The sequence below is a fragment of the Maniola jurtina genome, chromosome 18 (genome assembly GCF_905333055.1).
Source record: "Maniola jurtina chromosome 18, ilManJurt1.1, whole genome shotgun sequence".
NCBI lineage: Eukaryota > Metazoa > Arthropoda > Insecta > Lepidoptera > Nymphalidae > Maniola > Maniola jurtina.
The window spans coordinates 6,175,348-6,187,645 of record NC_060046.1 but is presented as its reverse complement, the minus strand read 5'-3'; the positions used below and the strand labels follow the sequence as shown (position 1 = coordinate 6,187,645).

Below are 12,298 nucleotides of genomic sequence, written 5' to 3'. Positions count from 1 at the left end.
TAAGTCTCTTTTCGTATAATTTTTGGCGCCATTTAATGCTGTAAAAGTATTAAACTTGATTATTTTATAAAAATAATGGGTACAAGTAAAACTTGTGACGAATCTACAAGTGAAGTCATAATAAAACATTGTGAGAAGAATTAGTCGCAAGAAAAGATAGCCGATTATTTCCAATGCTCGAAAACAATGGTTTTCAATTCTATGAAGCATTTGAACACGCATGAAACGACGTCAAATATTCCACGCGTACCTAAATTGAGAAAGAAATTTCGTTGAGATGATACGAATATCGTTCCAAAATCTTCTCAAAGGATCTAGCGAGCTAAGAAAAGAATATTTTGGTGAAAACAACCCTTCAGCGATCTCGTCACGCATTATTCAAAGGCGTTTGGTAGAAAAGAAGTTGTATGGAACGAAAACAAGGAAGGTACCCATGTTGAAACTTTGTCATAGGTAATAGGCGAGGAGCCACCAATCCTGAAAGCTCCGTGATCACGGATTCTAATATTTTTAATAAAAAATAAAAGTTCACGTTTAGACGAACAAGATTTGCTTGGTCGGCGTGGATTTGAATTGCCGGAAATATTTTAATTAAATTTTTTATTATTAAATTTTCCATATTTTTTTTCCGTCATCACGGATTTTGATCAAACTTATATAGAATTTTGTGAAATATTATATTTAACAAAAAAATATCCGGCCGACCAATGATTTTTAGCCGGAAAGGTCACGCATACCTATTTCAATAATATAAGGGGTAAAATTTATCTATTATCACGGAAACCTTTTTTTTTTTTTTAATTCATGCGTTTGAATGTAAAATTTATAATTATCTTGGTATGCGTGCTCACAAACTGCCGAAAGTATCGCGCATACCAAATTTTATTGTGTGAGTGAGGATCATACTGTTATAGATTTTACTTACTTGATGACATTTCTTTTAGAGTCTTTCTTCTACCTCGGTCTCTTCCTTAAGTTTTTAACTATTTATTATACAAATTAATATGGAAAAGAGGAAATACCGGAAAATTTTTATTTGGGTTGATTATACAATAAATAAAGGTTGATACAAAAAATATGTTCAATTCAAGTTTATTAATCAATAATCATCTACATCATTATCATCAAAATTATCATTTCTCTCTTCTTCTGATTCTTCGCTTGCTTCCTCATTCTGTTGGCAACTTAATATTTCCTCAACCTTTAACAGTGAATTTTGTTAAATTAATAAATATATTTAGTATAGCCGTTCCGCTACTGGTCTCGCACGGCGCGGCAGCACGGCGAGAGCGGGACATCGCGCGGGGAAGTGGGAGGAGGGTTGCCTTCGAGCCAGGTGCCATGTTAATGCGCACGAGTTATATAGCTTACTACGCATCAGCATTCTAAATATATTTATTAATTTAGCAAAATTCACTGTTAAAGGTTGAGGAAATATTAAGTTGCCAACAGAATGAGGAAGCAAGCGAAGAATCAGAAGAAGAGAGAAATGATAATTTTGATGATAATGATGTAGATGATTATTGATTAATAAACTTGAATTGAACATATTTTTTGTATCAACCTTTATTTATTGTATAATCAACCCAAATAAAAAATTTCCGGTATTTCCTCTTTTCCATATTAATTTGTATAATAAATAGTTAAAAACTTAAGGAAGAGACCGAGGTAGAAGAAAGACTCTAAAAGAAATGTCATCAAGTAAGTAAAATCTATAACAGTATGATCCTCACTCACACAATAAAATTTGGTGTGCGCGATACTTTCGGCAGTTTGTGAGCACGCATACCAAGATAATTATAAATTTTACATTCAAACGCATGAATTAAAAAAAAAAAAAAGGTTTCCGTGATAATGGATAAATTTTACCCCTTATCACACCATTGAAATAGGTATGCGTGACCTTTCCGGCTAAAAATCATTGGTCGGCCGGATATTTTTTTGTTAAATATAATATTTCACAAAATTCTATATAAGTTTGATCAAAATCCGTGATGACGGAAAAAATTATGGAAAATTTAATAATAAAAAATTTAATTAAAATATTTCCGGCAAATCAAATCCACGCCGACCAAGCAAATCTTGTTCGTCTAAACGTGAACTTTTATTTTTTATTAAAAATATTAGAATCCGGATCACGGAGCTTTCAGGATTGGTGGCTCCCGGACTATAAGCCCGTCTTACGTTTGCAAAGACGTATGAAAACCTGGACTGTCAGACAGTGGAAAAATGTTATTTTTTCTGATGAAACAAAAATAAACAGAGTGTGTTCAGATGGAAAATGATACGTACGATGACCTCCGAATAAAGCATTTGACTCCAAGTACATAAAACTGACATTAAAGCATGACGAAGAAAACACGAAAATTTGGGGGTGCTTTTCTGGGCATAGAGTTTGACTTGTTAGACTGATACCTAAGCATGGATCAATTCCAATACAAAATCATACTGGAAGAAACAATGTTACCGTATGCTGATGAAGTGCTTTCAGCTATTTGGATATTCCAGAACGACAATGATCCGAATTTCATAGCCTACACCGTTGAGAAATTCTGCATAACACAGTCAGTTTCTGTCTTAGACTAGTCAGCTAACGTCCAGATCTAAATTCAATTGAAAATCTTTAGTGTGAAGCCAAGAAAAGTGTAATCAAACGACAGTGTAGCAATTTTAAGAGCATTACGATGTTTAGTTAGAATAATGGAGCTCTATTTCTCTTGAAAAATGACAAAAATTGATAGAGTTAATGCCTCGCCGCTGAAAGGCAGTAATTTAAAACTTTGGGCATGCCACTAACTATCAATTTTAGTTTAAAAGGATTATTTTTTCATGTTTATGTAATTTATTTACCTTAAGTTTCATCTTTAATAATTCTCAAACCAGTTTAATATTCGTTCTTAATTATTTGTCCAGCTACATCTGTGTTTGAATTCGTTACTATTGGAAGTAAATGAGATTTATTAAAAAATATTTGGTGATTTCATATCTTCTATTCGCAATCCAGTTTGCCGATTTATGTGGCTAAGTCAAAACATAGTTAACTACTTCTCAGAAGGAACACAAAGCTACATAAAACATGATATTGTTAAAGAAAGACTGGAACTACAAATCGTTCTTAATTATATGACCACCACTGTATATCAATGTCGTCTTTTAAGTTTCAGCATGCAGGAATCATACTACAACCAGTACCATGATAGCATGATGAAACGTGAGCAGGCCAGCTCGCAGAGTGACGAGGAGCCTGACAGCCGGAGGGAGAGACGCAAGAGGAAGAAGTCACGCTGGGGAGACGACCCGCCCGTCGATATAAAGCCACCTGGCGTTGTTGCACCCATGCCCTCCTTCCCAGGTATGTTAATCATAGACTACGTTATTTTCACAGACTCTAGTTCTAACGATAGACAAGCAACTGCATAGATACACTACACTATGGTAAATTGATAGAGATAAAAGGAAGAAGTTGCGCTGAGAACACGACCGTCGATATAAAGTCGCACTTACAATTGCTTGCAACATTAACTACGAATTATGATCAAAATCAATAACGCTGATATTTCGCAAATTAGTTTTCACGGAAAGTGAACTTTTGCACTTATGATAGTAAGTGTGTCGCTCTACGTGAAACGTAGCTAATCTAGTTGTTCAATAACGTAGCAATTTGCTACATTATTGAACTAGATGTTTTTCCCTTTCACGAAGAAATGGAGTATTCTAGCTCACGCGCTCTTTAGCTCGGGTTGATGACCGTGCACGCGCGATAATTAAACAACTAAGCGAGATTTAATGTAATAATTTTGAAACAGATTTTGCTTCATCAATATTTAGTCTATTTTAAGTAAGATAAGGATAATAGTAGATGATAATAGCAAATGTTGCATATTATTAAAAGACTTCACGTAATTTTTCACATGCTATCTGTGAAATGGTTCATCACTAGTAACATATTGGTCGTAAAATTGGAACTTCAGTGAAGCGATTTGCTCTATTATTTCAGGGGCAAAACTGGCAAAAATAGACGAGGAGGGCCTGAAGCTTACCAACATAAATCGAAATAACCACGCACTGATGCAGTACGCTATGACGAATTATGGCACCACAAACCTAAACCCCGAGGATTGGAAGAAGTGTGAGGATAACTTCAAACTCAACCTATTGTATCAGGTTTGTGTTATAGTTAATGGAAATATAGTAAGATTTTAATGTTTAAGGAGAAAGATTAATGGTTTTTAATTTTGTTAACGCCCCATGATTGGTTTGCTTCTCTAGGTATGAAATCTCTTTTACAGGACATGTTAAAGAAGAGGCAAGAAGTAGAACGATTGGCGTACGCGGGGAAACACAAGTATGAATATGACAGTGATGAGGATACTGCAGAGGGGACTTGGGAGCATAAGTATGACATTTATTCATGTTCTAGAACTAGTGTACTAACACTTTGGGTCTGGAACTGTTTTTATTAATAGGAAAAAAATGTTAAATAAAAAATATTTTTCAAAAATTCGACAACAATCAACATCTCTGTTTTCTTGTTACATTCAGTTTATATTCGACATAAAGAGATATTGGTGCTGATTCCATTATAATACAACGTTAGTTTTAGTATAACCAAAACCTGAAAGTTGTTTGTTCAGAACCATTTTTACAGTGTTATAGTTTGTCCAAAAATATTATGAAATCCTGCAAGTTTGGACATATAGTTGAATGACCGCATGCATCAGGTGATGTGAGCCGTTTTATTAACCCCCGACCCAAAAAGAGGGGTGTTATAAGTTTGACGTGTGTATTTGTGTGTCTATGGCATCGTAGCTCCTAAACGAATGAACCAATTTTAATTTTGTTTTTTTTTTTGTTTGAAAGGTGGCTTGATCGAGAGTGGTCTTAGCTATAATCCAAGAAAATCGGTTCAGCCGTTTGAAAGTTATCAGCTCTTTTCTAGTTCTTACTGTAACCTTCACTTGTCGGGAGTGTTATAAATTTTTAATTTACACTAGTTATTGTGACGTCCTAGCTAAAATTACAAGTGTTTTTATTCAATATAGATATTATATATTTAATATAATATTTATAATGGATTTTATTCTAAAAAAAATAATATGAATAAACTATTTATATGTTATCCTAAAACACAGTTTTCACTTCATCAGGAGGCAGGGCCTCACACCAAAGTCTGTAAATAATGTTCTGCTAAGATAATAAAGATTTATTTATTATTTATATCTTAGATTGCGTTCGAAAGAAATGAACGCAACGGAAAGATGGGCGACAGAGTTGACGAAACAAGCTGCCGGCAAACATCACATCGGAGACTTTCTGCCGCCTGAGGAACTCAAAAAGTGAGTGGTAAAGTTATATAGCACTATAATTATAATAATTGGGATGGGGCCTATGTCAAAAATAAATTATAGAGGGGCTTTCAAATTTCGTAAAATCCACGTCCACAAGTTTGTAAGTCATTTAAAATTATCGATTTAACTAAATAAGTAGTATATCAAATTATAATATGCGACAGGTTAAGACGGCGATCGGGATGGGAACGCTCCGCACACCCGCACAGCCCCCGCGCAAACCAGGTGCGGGATAACGCGAGTGATGTGCGGGTGTGTGGGGCGTCATCCCGCATGTCACTCGAGTATGTAGATGTGATTTCAGCTTCATACAACCTCCCATATGAGCGTTTTGACGTTTGATAGAAAGTTGCTGATTTGACTAGTAGACACCATCCCTATTCTGTTGTCCACAATTTCTATACAGCTAAACTATAAGGTCTAGATCCGTGCTATCCTTATCCGTAGGGAGTATTATGAAAGGAATAGCAATATATTTCGATTTTAGGTTCGTGTTAGCATTATATGTACATTGATATATTTTATGGTACTTGCTTTTTTTTTAAAAGATTCATGGAGAAGTATTCAGCATTCAAAAGTGGCAAAGAGCCGGATTTGAGCGACTACAAGGAGTATAAACTGAAGGAGGATAACGTTGGTAAGAAATATTCGTCAATGATTTTTTTGAACTATATAATGCATGCGTTTGACTGCAATCACACCAGATAGTGAGTGATGATGTAGCCTAGGATGGAGCGCGACTGCCTAAATGATACATAGAATAGTTATCTTCCTTTGAGGGTCCCAATACTGCAGCTGGCGGGGAAAACGAAGCCGAAAGGGCATTTTAGGCATATTATATATAGAAAAAAAGAACCATATCGCTTCATACGAGTCAGTGGAATTTCGAATAAGTAGAGTACCTTTACGACGCCGCGCAGTCTGGTAGTAAATAGATTTGTTTAATTGATGGAATCTGTTATTGAGATTTTAACAATGTAACTGTGTGCAGGTTTCAAGATGCTGCAGAAGCTCGGGTGGAACGAAGGCCAAGGTCTGGGAGCCGAGGGCACCGGCATCGTGGACCCTATAAACAAGTGAGAAATTTATTATTATTTTATACTAGCTGACGCCCGCGAATTTGTCCGCGTGGATTTAGGCTTTTCAAAATCTCGTAGGAACTCTTGGATTTTCCGGGATAAAAAGTAGCCTACGTGTCAATCCAGGGTATAATCTATTTCTATTCCGAATTTCAGCCAAATCCGTTCAGTAGTTTTTGCTTGAAAGATTAACACACACATACATACATACATACACACAAACTTTCGCCTTTATAATATTAGTGTGATAGATTATTACTACTCGTTTTTTTTTGCTCTTTAGACATTTGATGAGTCCAGACTAATCAAATGTCATCTATCTACATTAAAAAAATATTAAAATGCGGGTTTCGTATTTGGCATCTATCCCAGAATATTCAATAAGATATAAAGGTTGCTTGCAATGTTTTCCTTCTCAGAAGAACGTGTTGTGATTATGAATCATTGTAAACAAAGTCCGTACAATTTTTGGAAAGTTGTTTACAGAGAAAAATTGTGTTTAATGTAGCCAATGCCCGCAACTCATCCGTAGGGAATTTGCGTACGGGATTTAAAGATTTGGGGATGGGAGCCCAAAGCGACAATAAGTCAGTTAAAAAATAACTCCAACATTTTCACGTAAAAAATCAAAATGTCTATGTAAAATCCGGTCAAGTGAAAGTCGGAGCGCACACAAAAGGTTCCAAACCATCGAACAAGAAATACTTAACACTTTTTAGGGGTTCCGTACCTCAAAAGGGAAAACGGAACCCTTATAAGTTCACTCTGTTGCCTGATTGTCTGTCTGTCTGTCGTCTGGCATAATAGTTTTTTATTTATCGTGCAAAATGTCGGAAAAATACGTGGGTATGGAACCCTCGGTGCTGTCTGACTCGCACTTGGCCGGTTTTTTTGGTATGTAACCAGTAACCACAAATTCAAGGTTTTCTGATTTTCCCCTTCACTTATGCTATAGACACTGCTACCTGCCAAATTTCATGATTCTAGGTCAACGGGAACTACCAGTTACCGGTTTCGATACCCTTGACGAGTCTTGACAGACAGACAGACAACGAAGTGATCCTATAAGGGTGCCTTTTTTCCTTTTGAGATCATCATGTCATGATCAACCTATAGCCGGCCCACTACTGAACACAGGTCTCTTCTCAGAGTGAGAAGGGTTTAGGCCTTAGGCCATAGTCTGTCATGCTGGCCCAATGCGGATTAGCAGACTTCACACACCTTTGAGAACATGGAGAACTCTCAGGCATGCAGGATTCCTAACCATGTTTTCCTTCACCGTCAAAACGAGTGATATTGAATTGCTTAAAACGCACATAACTTAAAAGTTAGAGGTGCGTACCCGGGATCGAACCCACGACTTCCGATTAGTTTAACCATCAGTTGTATTAGTATTGTACACTTAACATAAGTTTTTAGGTTTTATGTTAACTTCTCATAGGGCGAACCAACCTATGGCGAATTTGGGGTTGGGCGCATCGACATCGGACCGCGTGTCGGCGGATGACGACGAATTCGATGCGTACCGCAAACGCATGATGCTCGCCTATCGCTTCAGACCCAACCCGCTGGTGAGTATAGATCGTTCCATCTCTAAATAGTTTCTTTCAAAGTCAACACTTTGACTTTGCTCAAACTTAAGACTATTAAAACGAGACAGCGTTATACCGCCGCGCTGGCTGAAATAAAGTCAAATTACGCTCGACAACCTAAAGACTCTCTGTACGCTTAGATCGTTTAAACTGCGCTACGGAGAATTCATTGCTTGTATTTAAAAGATCTTAGCGGTAATCTAAACGGTTCTTAGCGGTTAAACTAATGCGGGTTTCATCACTGGATAGTGATTCAAGAGGAAGGTTTATATGTATAGTTAAATATAATCGTTCAATATGTCGGATGAAATCAAGCAGACAGAGATTTCATCGGAAATGCTGTCTTATTCTTTGAAATATAACAAAATAACCACACTGACAGAAAACGGACTCGACCGAAAAGAAATCGGCTTTACGTGCTCCAAGGCACGGGGTGACGCCAATAACGCCAATTTCCTAACTCTGGGCTAATAGTAGGTCCCTACTACTGAGAATTTTATCAAGGAGTAATTGATGCGTGGATTTAGGTTTTTAATAACCCCATGGGAACTCTGATTTTCCGGGATAAAAAGTTGCCTATGTCAATTTCCGGGACGCGGACGTAAGCTACCTCGGAACCTAATTTCATGTAAATCGGTTCAATGTATGGACCCTTAGGAATCACGTGGGAACTCTTTGATTTTCCGGGATAAAAAGTAGCCTATGTCCGTTCCCAGGATGTAAACTAACTCCGTACCAAATTTCATTAAAGTTGGTTAAACTGTTGGGCCGTGAAATGCTAGCAGACCGGCAGACACACTTTTGCATTTATAATATTAGTATGGATGTTTGTCGTCAAGCGTAACTTGCCATAGAAAAAAAGTTAGTTTAATTCAACGTCCAGAAAGATGCAGCACTCTCTGCGCGACTCCATTCTGCCCACTGCTGTGCGTTATTCCTTAACTTGACTCGGCGAATAGTGCACAAACGCTTTGATCTGTGCATGAAACGTATACAGGCAGCGTTGGCTACAGGTGTGAAATACGGGAATTAATTACGGTTAAAGAAACTTTATTCTCCTTAAGAATTACTAATTTGCTTCTGTTTGTTTCAGAACAATCCCCGTCGGCCGTATTATTAAGGTTAAATTAAGTTTTACGAGTACACTTTGGGAATTTCCAAAAAAATAATGACCCTTCCAATAGTTAGAATTGATTTTGGAATTTTTGTTTAAAATAAGTATTAAAATAGAATATATAAATAAAGAAGTATTATCGGAATGTTTTTTCGTCTTGCACAATATTGGTCTTACCACAAAAACTCCAGGCGTTGTTAAACTGACCAAATAGCGTGCGTTGCACGGGATAACGAGTTTTATATCTGTTAAAACTTATAACGTGCGTAAAGTTTTTATGGTAAGACAGTAAATGTTTAAATTTTCACATATATTTATGTCTATCTAAAATTTTTGTCTATTGTTATATAGAAGGGTTATATTCCGAAATAATTATGAGATAAATTATTTCTTTTTTTATGCTATTTATCTTGTTATTTAAACCAATATAACTTCTATAAAACTTTTTGCTTATTTTAATTTAAATATCACAAATTAATTAGTGGTTTTAGGTCATAGCATTTTTTTCTTTCTTAAAAAAATAGATATTTACCTAGATAGTTATAAGATGCTCCCAAATAATTTAGGCAAACTTAGAGTTGCCATGCACGGACAGCTTGAAGCAGTCATGAGGCATAACTGACTGCTCCAAACAATATGGAGTAATCGCGGGATTAGGCAAATCATTCGAGTTTGGGCAAACTTTAAGATAGTTCGGCATTCGGCAAATCCAGAACTCTATAAATTTTAAATTTACGTAATTAATTGTTATCACCATTACAACATTATCTTAAAAATCCAACAATAGACAATCAAAGCGTGTACAATGGTACTTACAGTACCAACTGCTTGAGTTCTCCGTGTATGACTGCTCTAGAGTAACAATTCTTCCTTTTTGTATTAGGTGATAGTCAAAGATGAAAAGCAAGTACAGTTACTCGTATTGTTAAATTTTGAAATAAAAGATGTAAAATTCTAAATTGTTTTTTATTTCGTCATAGATTCCATAAACACGTAAAAAGAGGGTAAGGGCCGGCGCACATATGGCGGAGCGCAGCGCAGAGCATGCCCGCGAAGTTTTCTAATCGCGTGACACATGCAAATTTCTACCAGAGTGCTCACGCGCACTCCCGCGCGTGAGCACGCGCGGGAGTGCGCGCGGATGCGCGAGTATCCGCACGGATGCACAATTGATTTTAGATATTATTTCAATGAGGACAAAGTCGATAATATATTGACTGTGAAATATGCTCTGCGCTGCACTCCGCCTTATGTGCGCCGGCAAAGAAATGTGCGGCCGGATAGACGTCCCCGCCTTCGTACCACCGAATATTTAGATCGAAAATCGCCTGCTGCCTGGGTAGGTACAACAATATTATTGCATACACAGACTGCAGGGCGATTCAGAACACTTCAATTCGGACGTATTTTAAATTGAAAATACATCTTATCGTACGATAACTTACCGAATCAAAGTAAGTAATTATTTTAATGAAAAATTGGTAGGTACAGTGTTTGATTGTGGGTAATATCTTATTGTCCCTGAGAACTAAAGAAATGCTCAAGCACTTTTCGCTAGTGTGCGCTAACCCTAAGGTCAGCTGGTTCTAACTATAAAAAACCGGCCAAGTGCGAGTCAGACTCGCGCACTGAGGGTTCCGCATTCGAGTATTTTTTCCGACATTTTGCACGATACATCATTTAAAAAAAAAATGTTTCAATTTTAAAATAAGATAACTATACCAAGTGGGCATCATAAGAAGGGGCTTTACCTGTATCCTAAAACAGATATTTATTTATTTTTATGTATAATAGTTTTTGAATTATCGTGTAAAATGTTGGAAAAAATACCCGAGTAGGGAACCCTCAGTGCGCGAGTGTGACTCGCACTTGGCCGGTTTTTTCTTTTTGAGTTACGGAACCCTGAAAACCTACATAAAGGTAAAATACTGAAAACTTCAAATAAATATTTAATTTGTCATTAACAGTCCGTCTATGATTGAGAGATTCATTTACAAATTCACCTGTTATATACTTATTTAATCAACTAAAACACGATCACGATTCACGATCTTTACATCTTAAAATGAATGATGAACTATTTCAACCACTTGAAATAGTACTGAGTAACGCGAAAAACTCTTAAACAAAAGAACTATTATAGTGCAAATTCAGAGAACCGAAATCCGTACGGCGTACCTACCGCGATAATATTTCAATCTGATCTAATTGTTGATGACTCAAGTCTGAAACTCGACGTGGACGCGCTCGCCTCAGCATCAACACTAATTTTAGAAGCCAGTGACAAATATCAACTAACGATTTCCAACTAGAACAAAATCTTAGTTTCCGAGTGAATTACGGTCCGCTACAACAAGATTTTTTGAAAAAACTTTAATCATTTCTTCGCAAGTGCTTCTCGGTGATTCAAAAATCAAAATGTCTCAACACAATAAACGCAGAGGTGTTGTTACTAGCTACCAAGTGTACCGCAATGAGAGTTCCAGCAGTAGTGATTCTTCTACATCGTCTAGCAGTTCTAAAAGCTCCGATACACCACTTAGGAGGTAAGTAAAGGCCAAAGCACATCGGTACGAATGCCAGTTGTAGCGATTTAGTGGGGCTGTGTGACAAACCACGCATCAACAAGCCAAGGCGCGAAGATGTGGCGCAGTAATAACAAATTGTAACAAATGAGCCGGCGATGGGTGGATCATAATGATGATGATGATGATAATGATGGTGGTTTAAAGTGTAAGTAAATAAAAAATATTTGTACATGCTCAGCAACTATTTACCCCGAAAAGGCAATGGCCGTGTTTCGTATGTAAATTCCACTTAGGTAAAAAATTAGTCTTGCGTCAGCTCAGTTACTAGATATAATAGCTACCTAAGCTAGATAATAAATAATCACAATTATGTTGAAATTGTTGAATTAAAATATTACTGGCATAGTATTCTGCCGTTTTATTTTTAAAAAGCATAGATAGGTACCTATTAAGTTCGTATAACTGCAAAAAACTGTTTTTGAGTTATCGCCAAAAACTATACTAAGTGGGGTATCATATGAAAGGGCTTTACCTGTACATTCTAAAACAGATTTTATTTATTTCCCGAGTAAGGAACCCTCGGTGCGCGAATCCAACTCGCACTTGGCCGGTTTTTATGATGGCCAATTTGGAAATT

General features: G+C 36.7%; 1 protein-coding gene across 1 annotated transcript in view; it reads left to right on the top strand.

Annotated features, from left to right (window-relative positions):
* LOC123874438 overlaps window positions 1–12,298 on the top strand; it is an 83,471-nt gene that overhangs the window by 11,803 nt on the left and 59,370 nt on the right. The window contains exons 7-13 of the mRNA XM_045919766.1: window positions 3,159–3,352; window positions 3,998–4,164; window positions 4,290–4,396; window positions 5,226–5,336; window positions 5,897–5,985; window positions 6,340–6,424; window positions 7,869–7,975. Coding sequence (XP_045775722.1) covers window positions 3,159–3,352; window positions 3,998–4,164; window positions 4,290–4,396; window positions 5,226–5,336; window positions 5,897–5,985; window positions 6,340–6,424; window positions 7,869–7,975 — 860 coding nt within the window. The remainder of the gene's footprint in view (window positions 1–3,158; window positions 3,353–3,997; window positions 4,165–4,289; window positions 4,397–5,225; window positions 5,337–5,896; window positions 5,986–6,339; window positions 6,425–7,868; window positions 7,976–12,298) is intronic.